This window comes from Macrobrachium rosenbergii, chromosome 44, assembly GCF_040412425.1.
Source record: "Macrobrachium rosenbergii isolate ZJJX-2024 chromosome 44, ASM4041242v1, whole genome shotgun sequence".
NCBI classification, from domain to species: domain Eukaryota; kingdom Metazoa; phylum Arthropoda; class Malacostraca; order Decapoda; family Palaemonidae; genus Macrobrachium; species Macrobrachium rosenbergii.
This window is the reverse complement of record NC_089784.1, coordinates 39,816,737-39,836,393: the sequence shown is the minus strand read 5'-3', so window position 1 is coordinate 39,836,393 and position 19,657 is coordinate 39,816,737. Positions and strand designations below refer to the sequence as shown.

Genomic DNA, 19,657 nt, shown 5'->3' with positions numbered 1-19,657 from the left:
AAGACCCAGAAATATATAGAGACAGGAGAATGAAAAACAGAACAGAGGAATGGCATAACAAACCAGTGCACGGACAGTACATAAGACAGACTAAAGAACTGGTCAGCGATGAAACATTGCAATGGCTACAGAGGGGAGAACTCAAGAGGGAAACAGAAGGAATGCTAACAGCTGTACAAGATCACGTCCTAAGAACCAGATATGTTCAAAGAACAATAGATGGAAATAACATTTCACCCATATGCAGGAAGTGCAATATGAAAGACGAGTCTGGCAAAGGTCCTCTGGGACTATGCTATCAGAACAGATAGGGTGATACGTGCCAATAGACCAGACGTGACGTTGATTGACAAAATCAAGAAGGAAGTATCACTCGCTGATGTCGCAATACCATGGGACACCAGAACAGATGAGAAAGAAAGAGAAAAAAATGATAAGTATCAAGACCTGAAAATCGAAATAAGAAGTACATGGGATATGCCAGTGGAAATTGTACCCATAATCATAGGATCACTAGGCACGATTCCAAGATTCCTGAAAAGGAATCTGGAAAAACTAGATGCCGAAGTAGCTCCAGGACTCATGCAGAAGAGTGTGCTACTAGAAACAGCGCACATAGTGGGAAAAGTGATGGACTCCTAAGGAGGCAGGATGCAACCCGGAACCCCACACTATAAAAACCACCCAGTCGAATAGGATGACTATGATAGAAAAATAATAACAATAATAATAATAATGGTAATACAAGAAGAAGATTCATGAAATGGAATTTGTGTTTCAATTTACTTTTCGTCAGGTACACAATTTTAGATAAGAAGATTTTACACAGTACTGCTGATAAACTGGAATAGCATTGTGTAAATTGTTCATATGTAAGAATTTGTATATAACAAGAGGAAAACAGAATAGCAAATTTGACTTAATGAATTTCTTCCAGTTATTAACTGGAACGTGACATTCGTCAGTGTCTTATCAGTAATATTAGTAAAAGCATACGAGTGGTGATTGGCTTGGATAACGGCGCCATTCCTTCCATCGGGAGAACCAACCTTGGCGAAGTGGATTCCGTTGCTAGCTCCGAATTCTACGCTAATCTCCCGTCTTCCTCCATGACTCTGTCGTCTTTCAAGGTGGCGACTTCATCCTCATAAACATGAAGAAATTTTCATTGAAGGTTAGTCTCACAAAGTGACATATATTATGTCATACCCATCTCAGTTCTCTGAATTTGAACTTGAGTACGTTTTTGCATACGTTCTTGGGGTAATTTTGAGGCAAAGCATTTCGTTTACTAAAAATGATTGAACAACGACTCTCACATGCTAAAAGAAATAATGCATGGTAAGCTTTGGAAGCTGCGTCAAGGAGGAAGACTTCATAAAAAAATGACACCTTCAAAATGTTTGCCAAAAAAAAAAGTCATGAAGAAAAAAGCAATCAAAATACATGTTGAAGCATAAAAGATGTCCTTGCTTGGAGTACAGTCACAAACTTCATTGTGGTAATTGAGTTGGTGGGCTTCTGATCACCGGATCTTTTTTTATTTTTGGGAGACATTGGTTATGTCACTGACCTCTCACGGTAGTTCCCCAATTCCATTGTCCAATTAAATTCATGGACTCAGAATCGTCCTCTTGTTGAAAAATGTCCATTACTAGATGCGGGCTACAAAATATTCTAGCCAGGGTATTATGATTTCTAAGCTTATTAGATTTTTTAGCAACTGTGATCTATTTCACATTCAAATTAAACCGATACTAAATCGCAAATGAACGAGACTAGTGGAACCTCTAATTAACAGTTCATCAAATGGCCACCGAGATAACGTTCAGCAGAACGAGTTTGTCACCCATCTTTAATGGCAGCACGCTCTCCACTCTTTGGTGAAGTCGAAATTACTTTCAGCCATATCATCAGAGAGACAGAGAGATAGACAGAGAGAAAGAAAGGGATAGAAGGATGGGTGGGGTTGGGCTAATGATTTTCTCTTCAAAATCCCAGAGCGTGGATATTATGCCATTCTATTTGCCTTTTTTAAAAAATTATTTTGTTTCTTTTAATGAGAGACAATCGGCATAATTTATAAATAAATAGCTCTCTCCTTGTCGAAGTAGAGACTGGAAGTAATGTGAAACTTCGAAACAAATAGTATAGAGAGGTTGTAAAACTGAGAATTATTATAGTAAAATATGTCGCCATATTTTGTGTTATAGAGACATAACTCAGTAAATTCTATACCATTCTATCGTTTCTTTCCGTTTTTGTGAATCTTGAAGAATATTTTTTCCTTTTGTTTTCCCGTACTGTTCGTGTTTATTCCTTCCCTCTGAAGTGGCAATATTCAACGTACATCGGAGAGTTTTGCCTTTCTTTCACCTCCTCGCTCACATTTAACATTATCATAAATCATAACCGAAGAAAAAACCCGCCCCCAACAAGAATCACATCAAATCAGACAATATTTTCTTTCTGTCCCCAAACTGGTTCTCGGATTGCCCAGCATACATTTGATTATGAAATTTAGGTCTTGAAGACCAAGCGCCGGAACCCATCAGGATTATTCAGCGCCGTAATGAAGGTGGAATATACAGATTAATGATATGACTGATAATGAATAGGTGAATGATGATATACTAGTAAAATTCAGTGTTAAAATATGAACGTAAAAAACATTACTCTATCAAATGGACGTTCACCCCTTAAAAAGGACTGAGTTATCTAAATGGCAGATCACAAGCGAGTGGTGGGTTTTGGAGGAATTGCTGACATGTAATCGTTAAGCCTCACTATAAAATGCTTCTTGAAGAGAACACCAAACGCCGTTGGCTCTTGGACCATCCATTCGTTTGTAATATCTGTTGTTTCTTGGAACCCTGCACACTTGGGATGAAGGTTATCTTACAAAGGGATATAAGAATGATCTCAATAATTATTTTCCTTTTGCACCACAAAAGGAGAAGTCACTTTGCTGGAAAATGTTTTCTTCATCCATTTCGTACTCAGGAAAGAATACCAGATTTTCTCTTGCTCAATTAAAATCGAGGTGTCTCAGGTTTGAATACAGAAGAACAATTTAATATTTCCTAGATCATATATGCAGCGATTTCCGTCTTTGTTATTGTCGTACGTAGTGTGACAAGATTCTTCATTTTGTCTGTTTTATGGAGTCAAAAGTTAAATAATACAGCATTAGTCAAGTCACCCAATCCATCTGTTATGAAGAACGGCGTCGAATACCTAGATGTTAGTAGCCACAAATCAATCAATCTGTTATGAAGGAAATATTGCTTGATTTTATTCAGATTCATTCTAAGATTGTCAGTCTCACTCTTGTAATTATGGCCGCTACTGCCCCTCAGTCTAGTAGATTTGAGTCCCTTGCTGCTTCCTCTGGGTCTGATTCTAGTGAACACGTTGCCGTCCTAGGGAATCAGAGTCATGGAGGAAGACTGACATTGGCACGTCAAATTCGAGGCTGAAAACTGAATCCACTTCGATGAGCCCCGTTCTCTCCCCTCCAAAACAGCTTAGTTATTCAAGCAGGATAGTAATCGTCAGCGTCTTTTAACTATTTTGGATTATTCAAGTCGTTGTTTGATTAACTTGGCCTGGTGCCGGCATGGGTTATCAGTTCGAAAGAAAAGCACATTGAAATTATTCAAGGACACTTTAGCTGATATATGAGAAAGGACACGTATGTTCATGGTTGATAGCTAAGACTTCATTCTATTTCCCAAGACACAGCGATCCTGAAAAAACTGATGGTTCTTCTTAAGTTTGTTGATAACGAAAACGGCTTCCAATCTGAGTCATACCTCCTTCCAGTGGCACTCGGTATCTCCTGACCAATCCCTCAGGCCATTCTCATCCAGATAGTCTTTGCTGCTGAGATCATCGGAAGGCCATCCATCCACCTCATATGGTGCCCCTCTAGGAACATTTTCAGACTAATCGATCACATTTACTATAATTATGAGTTTTTAGTAAATAATTTCATAATATTTTCATGTCATCTTTAACCTTTCATAAGCATTATTAGAAAGATATAATTTCAAGCTAATCCCCCGACACAAAAAACATATATAAGTACATATATACATGCATTCATACATTCACACACATATATATACATGTACGCAAATATGTGTGTTATTAATATACATTAAATACATATATATATATATATATATATATATATATATATATATATATATATATATATATATATATATTATATAAATAGACGTATATATAAATATATATATATGAGACCTTCGTTTGGTTATACATCTATATATTCATCCATGTATATATATATATATATATATATTATAAATACATACATACATATATATATATATATATATATACATACATGTATATATATATATATATATATATATATATATATATATATATATATATATATATATATATATATATATATAATCAGTAAGCTACAAACGTCCTTTAATATCAATTCGCTCTACCTCGGAAATAATATATTTTCATATATGTTACCGAAGGGGAATTTTTTAGTTGATAATAAGTTCGTCGTCCCGTGGGCTCGAACCAGCGAAGGACAAGAACTCAGGACTACAGTGGACGCCTTAAACCACACTACCAGCAAGTGAAAATATATTATTTCCAAGGTAGAGCGAATTGGATATTAAAGGACGTTTGTAGCTTACTGATTGTATATGAATCACGGTGATGTGATAAAAAGTCATAATATGGCTGCGTGCGACAAACGCACTACATGGTCAACATGGCAGAGGTGGGTGGATATCGGCTCTAAATACAAACACCTGAGTTCGACGGGGATATGTCGATGGGAGCCGATATCCACTTATTAATAGTTACCTCACTTGCTGGCCGTGTGGTTTAAGGCGTCCACTGTAGTCCTGAGTTCTTGTCCTTCGCTGGTTCGAGCCCACGGGACGACGAACTTATTATCAACTAAAAATTTCCCTTCGGTAACATATATGAAAATATATTATTTCCGAGGTAGAGCGAATTGGATATTAAAGGACGTTTGTAGCTTACTGATTGTATATGAATCACGGTGATGTGATAAAAGTCATATATATATATATATATATATATATATATATATATATATATATATATATATATATATATATATATATATATATATATATATATATATATATATATATATATATATATATATATATATATATATATATATATATATATATATATATATATATATATATACATGATTAAAGGGCCCAAGGAAAAGCACTATCCATGTTGCATTTTATTACAATAGATCGACGTTTCTCAATTCATCTCAGTTGCATTTTCAAGGCTGGGAACAGCGAACATGGCGATTAGTGAAAAACACTAGAAACAAAATTACTGAAAAGTTCGCTAAAAGATCAAAGAAGAGGTAGCGAAGAACAAACTATTGCTATATTAGTCACAAAATAAAAAGTAAATATACAAACAGAGATGAAACAGCTTAACAAGACCACCAGGCGATAAACAATTTCGTTGAAGATGTTAGGGAGTTTAAAGCTGGAACTGTTAACGGGATAATTATGGATTCTAGTATATTTGGGAAATTTTCATTCTGTACCAGTCCTATTATCGACAAGTCTTTAATTTTGCGTTTAGCATAACTTAATGATCATATTTTACCATTTGCTTTTCTCTTTAATCTTACACGTCTTTTTGTTAATTAGAGTCCTTTTTTCACTTCTGGTTCTAGGAACTTAACACTCATTTCCACATTCATAGTTCCTACAAGGTCCTATGAATTTTGTACGCCAGTCTGTCATCGCTCTTCCCATACTAACTGCAAAATATTTCTTTTTTCACATGAGACTGTTCAACATTAAGGCGAAAATAAAGTAAGTTAGAGACGTTTTTGCCCTCTTGTATGTGAATATTCTGTAATTTTGAATGATAAAAAAATTGTAATTATTATATATCATAAATGAAAATCGGTAAACACTTATTTTTCTACAATGTTTAACATTTCACCATTTCCATTACTGTGAACAATGGATTTGTATCACTGTATTTTGAAGAGAGTAACTAAAAATTGTTATTTGTCACTTATACTTCATAAAGTTGTTCAAGATTTATTTTTTTTAGATCCCCAAGCATGTATAACGCAACTAATATTATTCTTAATTTAGAAATGAAGACCTTCGCTTGACTTCGGAAAAATAGATTCTCTATTTCCGGTATGTACCTTGCTTTTCAATCGAGACCGAGCAAATTCGTTTGAGCGACGAAGGTGACCAGGATAGTCGCTGAAGCCTTCCGAATCGAAACTGTTACTCACTTAACGATTTTCCAGTACCTGGGTATGCCCCTAACTGTGTTCAGTAGGTAGTTTTGAATTCTGGCATTCCCATTTAAGTACTGGTCATCTAATACTGATAACAATGACAACAATTAACAGTTGATAGTATATGTATAAAATTCAGCTGAAGGAAATCGTAGCGGGGTGAGGACTGCAGTACCAACACGAGCTTCATCATTGATGGTTTCATTCGATACATAAAAAAATCCAAAATATATGATATAATCTTTTGTCGAATGCTTATACAGATAGGATGATTTACAGAAAAGTAACGAACCTACTTAAAAATATCCTAAATAGTAATAAAATCAACAATATGAGAGCAAGAAAAATGACTCGAATGGTATCTTCCAGTAAATTTAGAATGAGTAATCTATTCAAGTTTAAAGAGTCATTGACCAGCCAACTGTGTTCACAGGTTGTATGCAAATTTGTGTGTCCGGAGGGTAGTTCTGAGTAAGAGGTTAGTTCACCGGAATTTGTCTGCCAGAGCATTTGAACATACAGGCATGAGTTCAATGACATTTTTACCTCTGTAGGCTACTTCAGTTTTCCATAAGAGAACATTGTCACAGCTTTTGGAATATTAACTTTGATTATTCTGATATTAGTTTTCTATTTCGATCTTGGTTTGAAAACAAACTGATATTCTTAGAAACATTTTATTTGTACAAACTGAAACCCAGTTTATATGAACAACTCTGCCTTCTGCAGGAAAGTTCTGTAATTTAAGTTAATTTTTATTCATTCTCTAATTTCAATATGTGGATGATATACCATGTAACTTTTTATTTTTTGCTGGGTTTGACTTAAATTCTTAATTTTCACAGAACCTGACGATGGACTTGTCAGGAACGATGTGCAAATGAGACTTAATAAAATAAAGTGAAAATGCTCACGTTTGTTTTGGCACTAGTTCCTCGTGCGACGACCATTTCCTTGACGACGACAGTGATCATAATTTCATGATTACTCATCACACACAAGCATATGAACATCTTGCCTTGATTTGTTATAATTATTTAGGGAATATATTGCATTCAAAAGCTTTAACAAGTATGTAGTCACCGATCATAATAAAGACGGATAATGTTAAAACATCACGCGCACAAAAAATGGATAGACATAAAAATAACTTTCATTAAAATGAAGAAGTTTCAAAAAATAAAAAAAATAATGACCAGGTAATATAAATAATTCATGTTTATAAAAGCACTGAGCTGATCGAAGTATAGGCAGAGAGGAATATTTATCGTTATAAATACCAGCCTTTATGGCCATTATTGGAAAGTTTAGTTAGTGCTATAATGTATGTTCTTTCCTGTGCTGGTTTAAATCCACCAGGAAACCTCTCTCCATTGGTCTCTCTGTCCTTGAAACTCAGCAGCAGCGTGTTCAGCTCACAGGCTGGTCGACAAACGTTCCATTTCTGTACCGGGCGAGGATAGACGATTTGAGCGCCTTCTTCAATTATCTATTATGCTGTTGGTGATGTAAGCAGTGAATTATTGACCTAGTTGTTAGTCGGTAATTGTGGGTTGCGGCTGGGATAGAAAAAGAGAGAGAGAGAAAACAACAGACCCCAGTGTTCAGTACTACGCCGACCAGGATGAAACCAATTACAGAGTATTGATAAGATTCTCTCTGTTCAATGTGATTTCATGTCAGGAGATATTTTCTTCCTAAAAACTGTCATTATATTTCATAATCATCGGGACAGATGATTTACCATATTACTAAGCTCATGAGCAATCTTATCTAATACATTTAAACCTTCTTAACTTGTAGCATACCTGAGGAGTCTGGTACAATCGGCAACGAGTAACATGTTACCCAAGGAACCAGCATAGTATTGGATTTTCTTTTTGATAAAAATATTCTGAATATAGAGTATTTGTTTTAATAATCTACAGGAGTGAAGTACAGCTTAAAATAAATAGACGAAAACGTTTCGGAATTCCAGTTAGCAAGGGGATTCATTGTTCTCCAGACGTTTTAATTCGGCCTTCCATAAGAGGTAGATGGTGCACGGACGGAGGCTGACCTCTCGAAGGATCCTTCACGTGCACGGCGGGCGTCTTCCTCAGCGGCAAAGGCAATCTGGTCGAGGACGAACTGGGGAATTGGGTGGGGGAATTCGGGAGCCACTGGCAGGAGGTCAGACTCGGGCTGGAAGCCATTTTCATTGGCCACGAACTTCACAAGAACCTCGGTGCCATCGGGAGCAGTGTAGCTGTGGAAAATGGGAAGTATCTTAACGAAAAACTTTGTCTTTATTTGTAAGGGGTTCTTGATTCTGTTCAATTTGAAGGCTATAGCTACTGGTTTTTCCACACAGTGACAGTAGTAACTCTCCTTTCCATCATACAAAGACAGTGATTTTCAAGGGTCTAGGGGAGGTGCAACCCCTAGGCCTTCAGGCACAATGACGAAGCACTAACCCCTATTCCAACGACCAAAAATTAATCCAGCACTGCTGCGACTGTTTTTACTGATATAATTATTGCCAAATACTCACGAGTACTGTCCAGCCTGGATAACAGCCCCATTTTCAGCATCGGGCGATCCAGACTTAGCGAAGTGGATTCCGTTGGCGGCCTCGAATTCGACATTAAATCTTCCGTCTTCCTCCATAATTCTGTCGTCCCTCAAGATGGCCACGCGTTCTCCCGAGTCAAGTCTGGATGAAGCTGCAGGGGCTTCGTATCTTGTTGACTGAGGGGCAGCAAAGGCCACTGTGACGAGGGTGGCGAGGATCACCTTGATATTAAAGTTAAGATATTTTATTTGATTCGGTCCTCTCTTGTAGACTTCAGCTGCCGGTCTGTTTACTCAAAAATTTCTTTCTTATTTCTTTTTACTCTCCAAAGAGTTATTTATGCAGAATTAATTTTTCCAATATTGTAATTCTCAACGTCTATTGAATTTAGCGACACAGAAATCACAAAAGCTTTGTGAGGGTGAATCATTATTCATTATCATAAGGAACGAGAGCCGCCGCTACGTTAAAGAACTAATTAAAAAATTAAATGACTAATATTATGAAACGATATATTGATTTTAAGATGACTCATGTCATCAGGGTATGTAGTACATTTTTTCTTCTTTCAAAGGAAAGCAGAATGTAAAGTAGGGAGAGAATGAAAGAAAATATAGAGCATAACTCAGATCAAAATATCAAAAAGGTTAGAAGAGTAAATTGAAGCAAGCACTTACGAACTTCATGTTGGCTAAGTTACGAGCAACTGGTGTGGAAACGGTCTCGATTTGGCCTTATATACTCGTTAGCAAGTCATCTGCAGTGGGCGGATACCTCGAAGTGACACGATACTCCGCTCGTCCTTGGCTCAGCCCGAGTAACACTCGTATTCGTTATCTTTTTTATCAAGAATCGTTACCCAATGCGCCCCTCAGACGAGCGTTGCTTAATCTTGTGGACTGGCTTAAGTAAATGGGATTACAAATCGGACATTGATAGAGACGATGTCAAAGCAGCCTCAGAGAGGGTACTGTTAGTTGTGGTCGTAGTGAGATTCCGAAGACCGGTTACAACATTTAGTAAATGAATTGTAATAGGAAAACGTATCCTGCATAGGTACTACTAATTCTCAATATCATTTCTTATTTTTTGAACCTTTCAGTATTATCTTTAATAATAATAATAATAATAATAATAATAATAATAATAATAATAATAATAATAACTTCTCAGTATCATTCATTATTTATTAACCTTTCAGTATTATATTTAACACACTAATACAGTTTACTATACAATCGTGGATTTTTATCACACAATAATAATAATAATAATAATAATAATAATAATAATAATAATAATAATAATAATAATAATAATAATAACGCAGTAATACAGTTTACTACATAATTGCGGTTTTTTATTACATAATAATAATAATAATAATAATAATAATAATAATAATAATAATAATAATAATACAGTTTACTATAATAGATAATAATAATAATAATAATAATAATAATAATAATAATAATAATAATACTAATAATAATAATAATAATCAAAGATGAGGCAATAAAAGAACAAAGTAAACAGATAAATCTGCAATCAGTGGACCTCTACAAAACCGGAGTCCGAGCGTCCCAGAATCAATGAGGGTGCTTGAACACGTCCAATTAATTTTTAACTTATAGATTTATTGATGCGATAATACTTGTCTCACCCACTCTGTCACTTGCTTAATGAAAGCAAGTGGCTCAAGACCCGGGAGCAACAAATCAAGAGCATGAGAGATCTTGGAGGCGGAGACCCTTCGCTCCGCAGTTCATAATTCGATTGTAGGGTTTGGACAGTTCAGGGGTAAATGCTCAAATATCATGATATCTTTTTTACCAATATTTACTGATACTTTTAGATAACAGGATTTTTTTTTTTTTAACTATTATGACGTTTATGTTATGTTATCGTTTCACTAATGCCAGAACGAGTGAAACGGATGAATACGATTAATTTAATCTTTACTTAAATGTATGTGTCAATCCGATGAGTGAAAGATAACATTGACCTATTTTACATACGTGCTCATTAAAACGAAATACTGGGTAGTCAGGTAAACCATAAGTTATTGAAATAAGATTAAGTCAACCGTTACAAATACATTTTATACCGCTTTCACTGACAGTTCGATGTACGACAACGTAATTAATTTGTCATAGTATGACCGGCCATTGCTATCCGAGTTCTTTTTTTTTTTATAACATCTATGGTATCTCTCAAAATGAAAACGAATAAAGGAAACCGTCCATCACATTGCATTTGTCGTGTGGAAGAACAAAAGGATTTATTAATCTTTTCGTCTTTTTGATGCGATTGTGAATCACACCAATAGAACTCGAAGAACTAAGCTAGCATGTCGAGTTTCTCGGCTTGAGTCCATATATACTTAAGCTTTAAATTAAAAGAGACCTATTCTAATTTTTAAGCTCATAGTGTTTTGGGGTTAGAAAACTACCATTCATCAGTATTTATTTAATTGATGATAGATTGTCAACGAATTATTTAGCCATTTGAAGCAGTTATTTATTCTGCAAAAATTTTTTTATAGTTTTATATTTTATATATATATATATATATATATATATATATATATATATATATATATATATATATATTATATATGTATATATATATATATATATATATATATATATATATATACATATATATATATATATATATATATATATATATATATATATATATATATATATATATATATATATATATATATATATATATATATATATATATATATATATAGTCAATAGAAAAATCTTATTGTCTGCGTATAAGAAAGGAAAATCGTCGACTAGCTTTCATGATAAACAAGTGTCAACAGAAATTCATTTTGGAAATATCTGTGCATAATACATATAAAGCATAAGACCCAATTTACAGTTGTAAGATGGATACGATTTATAAAGTCTGCAAGAACAAATCACAAATAACTAACATTAAATCTGCTGGTAGTATGTATTACCATTCGCACTGATAAAAGGATTTTCGTGTTTATTCAGCGCAATAATGTACAGACGTCGAGCCACATGCTTTGAATTCTCCCCAAATACCGCTGCTGGCTGACATTTTGATTTTAGGCTTCGTTTGTTCTCCCATTGCCTTAGGTTTCATGACTTTCTGCTTATGTGGAGCAATCGGAAAAATTCTCAAGCAAATAAAGAAACCAGTGTCTGCTTATGTGGAGCGATCGGAAAAATTCTCAAGCAAATAAAGAAACCAGTGTTTCGCCATGATAGCTTGCTCTGACTTGAAAAAAAAACTTACTATAAATAATTTCGAGTTTAGCTGAACCGCCGAGCATTTTCAACTAAATTTATATCTGAATTTTTTGGTTATGTGGCAAGCATTTCCTTTGCTTTACTTATTTGTAAATAGAAAATGGAACAGATATGGCTTTTTCAATGTAGCGAAGAGAACTTGGACATTAGTACATTAAATTACTTGTCGACATTCCTGCAAATATGCAAGATAAAAAGCTAAGCTCAAGAGGGCTGATGTAATGTACGTCTTCAACAGAGCTTCTAGATGCTTGCAGATGATGATAATAAGAATAAAAAAATATGCATTTGAGCAGCGTGTGGTTTGCTTAATTAAATTGGAAATTTTGCCTTCATGCCTATTAATGTAAATGATGGAGAAACAAAATGTGTCGTATTTGTACAATTACGCCAGATTTATTAGTTCCTTATACCGTTCGGCAGCAACCACTTCTCGGTTCCTCACTCATAAGATAAGGCCATAACTAATTCAGCCAAAATGAGACCATTCATTTGAATCAATAATTTTAAATTTCGTGAAGCAAATTACATGCTACGCAGAGCATGCTCCTATCATTATTTTCTGCAATAGGTCATGTGCTGCATTCACTGGTGAGCAGTGAAGTAATCGGAAGCTTTACGTAACATCATCCTTCCTAAGACCTACCTTTTTACATTCCATGTTTTTTAGAATGCCAGCAAAGTAATTTAATCTGCTAATGTTCAAGTTCTTTTCGACTTCCGCGCATTATTGGCTGGTTAAAGAAGCCGTCCAGGCCCCATTCATTCGCTTACTCTTTCTAATGAATAACTTCTCTGACCACGCTAGTTTTCGATATGACCAAAGATGGTGCAATAGTAATGAAACCGCCACAAATAGTCATCAGATCTTGGGAAACTTGGGGATTAAAAGCAATGGCCTCACTGTGTTGAAAACTTCAGGATTAGCTTCAAAATCAGTTAATGACCAAGCCTATTAGTTCATTGTGTTAAGCCATATAAGTAAGATTAATAAAATCTTCTCTCATTTACGCCTTTATTTGTTAACGGTTTAATTTTATTTGTACTTTAATTTGAATTCCAGGCGAACTACTTCAAGATCAACTAGCGCATATCTCACAGAAATCTCTAAAATCACTGCGAATCATATCACTCAACTACATCAGCCACAGATGAACGAATGTCAAGAATAATTATGATGTAGGAAATAATTTTGGTTTTGAGCTTTATGGGGTATAGATTCTTCGTTGGACGGTCGGCTAGCGCAGGGCCCGAGTTCGAATCTCCGGCCGGCCAATGAAGGATTAGAGGAATTTATTTCTGGTGATAAAATTAATTTCTCGGTATAATGTGGTTCGGATTCCACAATAAGCTGTAGGTCCCGTTGCTAGGTAACCAATTGGTTCTTAGCCACGTAAAATAAGTCTAATCCTTCGGGCCAGCCCTAGGAGAGGTGTTAATCAGCTCAGTGATCTGGTTAAACTAAGGTATACTTTTTTATGGGGTAGCTTGCCTAAAAAAATTGTCTGAAGAAGATTTTCAGATAACGTTTACGAAGTAGTTTTAATATTGTCTAACAGTCAGATGCGTTTTGGGCACAAGACGGTAAACTCATTACAAATAGCTGCACGCCAAGCCAAGCTCAGCTAGGAATCATGAGAAAAGGCTTATTTTGAGTATTACCATTATTTTGTAAGTGAATAAAGTTGGAGCAATAGGAAAGGCAATAATTGTGAATAGTGGAGTGCCAGAGGGAGAGTGAACAAGTCAAGTAGACTACTAAAATTAAGGAACCTGCAGAAAATCCACAAGAAATTTGTCAAGTTAAACAAGATGGCCCCTTTAATTCAGGGGCAAATAAAGTATCTGAATAACCTCTGGTAAATGCAAAAGTTAGCACATATTATGCAGTCCCTTATTTGGAATTCAAGGGGCTTACAATTTTCCCAAATGAAAAGTGGTCTATAGTTTATTAAAAAAATAATATTTACTTAAGATGGAGAGCCATATTATACAAGTAACGTAAATTCGCAGTTCACAATATTACCAAAGGATAGATAAAATGATAATCACTCCAGTGATAATGTTATTCATTCATAAGGTGTATCTCGTATTACCTATTTTGATAAGACGAATTACATATTTCCTTCATGAAGAGAGAGAGAGAGAGAGAGAGAGAGAGAGAGAGAGAGAGAGAGAGAGAGAGAGAGAGAGAGAGAGAGAGAGATTCTACTTTTCTTATCGTTTGATAACGACCTTGAAAAGAATAAAGAAATTATAAATAGCACTATTGTGTTTAAGAAGTGTATAATGAAGGTAAGTTAGCCTGACAATCTGGGAATTTGTTTAAAAAACTATGGATCTTCGCTTGATGTGCTTTATTACTTACATTACAAATAAATAAGAATAACAACTAGATTTTCGACATTAAAGTAGACAGTCTTGTTTTCGTCATCGGGATAATCACTGGGGACTTCCGTAGGTCCTAGATGGAGCACTGAATGAATCTCTATTTTCAAAGGATCCTTCGCGAGCCCTTCGGGAGTCTTCCTCAGCTGCAAACGCGATCTGGTCGAGGACGAACTGAGGAATTGGGTGGGGGAATTCGGGAGCCACTGGCAGGAGGTCGGACTCGGGCTGGAAGCCGTTTTCGTTAGCTACAAACTTGACCAGGACAGGAGTACCGTCGGGAGCAGTGTATCTGCAATTATCAAAAATGGAGCCATGAGAAAGCAATCTTTCTTGTGGTGACTTGTAACAGGAATTATCGATATCTAAAATACCTCAACGTGGAACTACTCTACCGTACAGTTACAGAATAAAGCTACTCACGAGTACTGGCCAGCATGGATGACTGCGCCATTTGCTGCATCAGGTGATCCAGCTTTGGCAAAATGGATTCCGTTTTCGGCTTCGAATTCAACGTTGAATCTTCCGTCTTCCTCCATGATTCTGTCGTCCCTCAAAATGGCCACGCGTTCTCCTGAGTCGGCCCTGAAGGAAGCAGCGGGAGCTTCGTATCTGCTAGACTGAGGGGCAGCAAAAGCTGCGGCGACGAAGACTGCAAGAATGACCTGCAGGAATGTAAGAAGTTGCTGTAAAAGGTATGAACACAAAGTCGCTATTTGAATTATTTACACGTTTTGCACATGAAACTTTGTCTTCAGCAGATTCCAACTTCATTTTCATAGATCAGCAATAGTTCCACTTTCAGATCTTCATCTTAAAAGTTGTTCTTCATGAAAGTTTCTTGGACTAAAAGTTCAAACTTGGAAGACAAATTGTTTTCCATGAATCAGGATAGTACTGATCAACTTAGGTGAACATCTGAAAGTGTGGAAAGGATTCAGCTGTCCAGAAGAAGCGATGGGAAGAAAGTTTCAGGTAGGCACTCACGAGCTTCATGATGGAGGACTGACTGAGCGACTGACGCTATGCATTGAATGTCTCCTCATTTATATACTGGGTATCTATTAGAGAAGGGCGTCAAAAAATGCCACAATACTGGATCGTGCCCTTGGCCCTTCGAGAAGAAGAATGCTTCTTTTTCTATAACAACCACGAGCTTGGGCCACCTCAAGCCTTCAGATAAAGGCGGCTGCATGAATCTTAAGCGACAGTTCAGGGAATGACAAATACTTACATTGAATAAAAAAAATATCATAAACACGGACAGAGAGAGAGAGAGAGAGAGAGAGAGAGAGAGAGAGAGAGAGAGAGAGAGAGAGAGAGAGAGATGAACATAGGTGATAATACAGTAATAGAAGATATTTATTTATCATTTATTAAACCCGATTAAATTTCTGACTACAAATCTTGAATAGAGAGAGAGAGAGAGAGAGAGAGAGAGAGAGAGAGAGAGAGAGAGAGAGAGAGAGAGACTATTTACAAACCTTTTATTTCACTCCATTCAATTAAGACAAAAGCTATGTGGAAGAGAGAGAAAGAGAGAGAGGCTATTTACAGACCTTTTATTTCACCATATTCAATTAAGTATGTGGAAGAGAGAGAGAGAGAGAGAGAGAGAGAGAGAGAGAGAGAGAGAGAGAGAGAGAGAGAGAGAGAGGCTGTTTACTTACATTTTATGTCACTTTATCCAATTATGACAAAAACTGGTAGGAGAGAGAGAGAGAGAGAGAGAGAGAGAGAGAGAGAGAGAGAGAGAGAGAGAGAGAGAGAGAGAGAGAGAGAGATGAACATATGAAGCAGAAACAGAAGCCGTTTGTTTACCTTCTCTTGTTCCAGAATCTGGATGACTTTCGAGACTACCTGAAAGTGTTTCAAGGAGCTGTTTGAATTAATAGTCCTCTAGATTTATTGTTGTGATTATGTCTGTCTAATTCAACTTGTTTGTCAACGAAAGCAAGTTGCTAGCCAGCCTTATCTACCCAGAGCTGAGACATTAATTTGGATTTCAGCTTTGATCTACATGACCAAGCGACAAAGATTCAAACGCGCCCAAGTACAAAAAAAAAAATATATATATATAAAAAACACACTTGAGACGGCAAATGGATTGTTTTCTGTAGTATTATTATAATTAGAGAGAGAGAGAGAGAGAGAGAGAGAGAGAGAGAGAGAGAGAGAGAGAGAGAGAGAGAGACTCTAACTTATTTTTGGTCTCTAGTTCTGCGGATGGCTTTTTGCAATTTACCAAAGATTAATGAGAGCGACGTCCTGTCACCGACAATGGCAACATACTGGTGACATTAAAAAATGAAGTTTTAGGTAAAATACAAAATTAGAAATAATTATCTGAGTTACTTTAAGACATGAAGTTACTCCGCGCGTTATTACCCAGGCTACAAAATTGTAACTGACGACTTGTATCTTTCTCTCTCCTCTCTTTCTCGTGTTCGCCTTTCCTCCTCCTTGCAAACATTTGTTGATTAAATGTAGTAATACACCAGGTAATTACAGAGAAATACACAAAAGTCGAGCGCGAGCAAGAATCGAATACTGAGTGTTCGCTAGTCTATCGGCAGGTGGTCACTATGTAAGGAAAATGATCTACGAGAGACCAGTTGACACGACTGAAGTAAATTAATGATCATTTGCATATAAGACTCTGCTTCTTAAAAAAGCCTGACACATTTTCTTCTGTTAAGCATTAAGGTGTTTGGGACCGTTATCAGAACAGATATCACTGAACCGTTTTCTCTTTAGACGCCGAAAACTAGAATACACGTCAGTAACTCAGCAATGATTTGAATGGAGCCAACTATAAGTGGAAGAAAACAATTATTTTCAATATATTTATGAGAACTTTTGAAATTCATCAGCAGGTGTTTAAAGGTAGATGATCTTGAGTAACGGAAAGAAGGATGAACTAGCAGAAGCAGCTTCACCGAAAGGAAATTCCTTAAGCTAATGAGAAACCTGAAGGTAGCAGAAATGAAGGAAAGATAGAAAATGATTGTTGAACATTTTTCGGTATATACAATTCAGTGTGTGGGAAACAGAGGCGAGATCGCCCTCATATTTCAATGATTTAGAGGTGAAATAGTCTTGCTAAATTTAGGTAAACATGTGGATTTGATTTTCTATGGTTATGAACATTGTCTTAACCATTTCTTTTCCAGAGGACATTTCACCGGGTAATCAGTACAAGATGGATTAAATTTCAGAAGTACGTAAAATCTGAAACACAGTAGTTCTGACTTTGTCAGTTCTGTTAACAGCAAGGAAATAAATAATCAATTATGAAAGGTGCGTCACACATTTCTCTCAGAAATTTATTTACAATATATTTGTTGCCATTCATATGTAACTCGAAGCTACAGATTAAAGGCAACAATATTTCAGTGGCTTTTATCATTGTTCAAGTTTTATCAACAAACGCTACTAAAAAGGGGAAAAAATACTTAACGTGAACTAAATTTTTAATGATCCAAGAGGAATAAAAGAAGGCGTCGGTGTGGAATTGGGGTCATGTGTGAAGGGCAGTCTATCAGGTGCCAAGGTCAAAGACCTCTTGGTTGATCTCTCGAGGAGGCTGTGCTTCATACGGCATCGCTATAAAAGAGGCTTGGAAGCAAACAGGACCAATCACATTCCTTCCAGCACTGCAGTCAACATGAAGTTCGTAAGTGCAGCCCATCAACTGAAGTGAGAACGGACAACTTATTTGACAAATCAGCTACACGTGATGCTGTCATTTCTTTGTGAAAAATGACCGTATAAGATCATTTAAATGAAAAAAATGATGCTACAAAATATACAAGATACATTTTACCGTAACAAAATGCTTTTGCAAAGTAAAAAATCAATTAGATGTCAGTCCCCGTCGCTTGACTATAGAAAGTTCTAAGCAATATTCATGTCAAGTGTTGTATTTTCTGTTTTTCAAACAAAAGTGATCTCATTTAATTTCCTTACGCATTCGTGCTGTTACGATGAATTCCAGAATCACTGATGCGCCTCCTTTTAATGATCTTAGGTCATTGTCGCCGCTCTTGCCACTGTGGCCTTCGCTGCTCCTCAGTATAACTATGTGGCACCTGCTGCTTCTTCGAGATCTGACTCAGGGGAGCGCGTGGCCATCCTGAGGGACGAGAGAGTCATGGAGGAAGACGGAAGATTCAACGTCGAGTTTGAGGCCGAAAACGGAATCCACTTCGCCAAAGCTGGCTCTCCCGATGCTGAGAATGGAGCTGTCATCCATGCTGGACAGTACTCGTGAGTAATTTCATACTTCATTCTTACTTCATTCACAGTAACTATATTTTCTAATATATTCGATAGCGGGAAGAAACGGCATATCGTTAAATAAAAGAGGGTATCTTCATATTTACATTCCCTCTGGCAGATACACTGCACCCGATGGTACCCCTGTTCTGGTTAAATTCGTAGCCAACGAAAACGGTTTCCAGCCCGAGTCTGACCTCCTGCCAGTGGCTCCGGAATTTCCCCACCCAATCCCTCAGTTTGTTCTCGACCAGATCGCCTTCGCCGCTGAGGAAGACGCCCGTCGTGCACGTGAGGGATCCTTTGAGAGGACTGCCTCCGTCCGTGCACCATCCACTTCCTACGGAATTCCTCAGTAATTAGCCCGAAGAAGATCTGAGCCCCTTTGAGCTTACTGAATTATATTTATTTACTTTATGTTTGTTGTGAAAGCATAAGAAATACAGCACTGAAACGATTAATTGCAATTTTATTCAAAATCAACCACCCATAAGTTAAATACCTTTTACCAGAAAATCGTTAAGTATGAAGTCGATTCGCTATGATAATCTGTACAGCATGCGATATACCTGCAGTCCTTAGAAAATTTATTCGTTTAAAGTTTCACTAGGTAAAGAGTTAAGCATAATGATGAAGAAATGGCTACAATAAAAAAAAGATAATAGACCAAGTAATTTTACGAAGAATTGCACGTTTTTATTCTCAAGTACTTTTTATGGTATCACTTTGTTTTTCTCTGATGACCGAGATGCATGAAAATGTTGATGCTTTCAATATGAGTAAAATCAATGATACCGTAGCTTTTAATAGCAG

At 36.3% G+C, this 19,657-nt stretch overlaps 3 protein-coding genes across 3 annotated transcripts; 1 reads left to right on the top strand and 2 right to left on the bottom strand.

Moving 5' to 3' along the window:
• Positions 1-8,233: 8,233 nt before the first annotated feature.
• LOC136829193 (cuticle protein AMP1A-like) lies at positions 8,234-9,565 on the bottom strand. Its single transcript, XM_067087507.1, has 3 exons — positions 9,557-9,565; positions 8,859-9,100; positions 8,234-8,573 (listed from the first exon to the last, which is right to left on the bottom strand). Exons 1-3 carry the CDS (start codon positions 9,563-9,565, stop codon positions 8,336-8,338), a joined length of 489 nt encoding a protein of 162 aa, XP_066943608.1. The 3' UTR covers positions 8,234-8,335.
• A 4,961-nt stretch (positions 9,566-14,526) lies between these two features.
• Positions 14,527-15,623, bottom strand: LOC136829192 (cuticle protein AMP1A-like). Its single transcript, XM_067087506.1, has 3 exons — positions 15,554-15,623; positions 14,990-15,231; positions 14,527-14,858 (listed from the first exon to the last, which is right to left on the bottom strand). The coding sequence occupies exons 1-3, from the start codon at positions 15,560-15,562 to the stop codon at positions 14,621-14,623; spliced, it is 489 nt and encodes a 162-aa protein (XP_066943607.1). The 5' UTR covers positions 15,563-15,623; the 3' UTR covers positions 14,527-14,620.
• Positions 15,624-18,099: 2,476 nt separating this feature from the next.
• LOC136829191 (cuticle protein AMP1A-like) lies at positions 18,100-19,299 on the top strand. The gene is made up of 3 exons (XM_067087505.1): positions 18,100-18,242; positions 18,597-18,835; positions 18,966-19,299. Exons 1-3 carry the CDS (start codon positions 18,234-18,236, stop codon positions 19,201-19,203), a joined length of 486 nt encoding a protein of 161 aa, XP_066943606.1. The 5' UTR covers positions 18,100-18,233; the 3' UTR covers positions 19,204-19,299.
• Positions 19,300-19,657: the final 358 nt, after the last annotated feature.

Coding starts and splice junctions, on each gene's coding strand:
- LOC136829193 (XM_067087507.1), bottom strand. Junction 8,574..8,858: donor ATCCAGGCTGGACAGTACTC/GTGAGTATTTGG, acceptor CATTTTCCACAG/CTACACTGCTCCCGATGGCA.
- LOC136829191 (XM_067087505.1), top strand. Junction 18,836..18,965: donor ATCCATGCTGGACAGTACTC/GTGAGTAATTTC, acceptor TCCCTCTGGCAG/ATACACTGCACCCGATGGTA.
- LOC136829192 (XM_067087506.1), bottom strand. Junction 14,859..14,989: donor ATCCATGCTGGCCAGTACTC/GTGAGTAGCTTT, acceptor TGATAATTGCAG/ATACACTGCTCCCGACGGTA.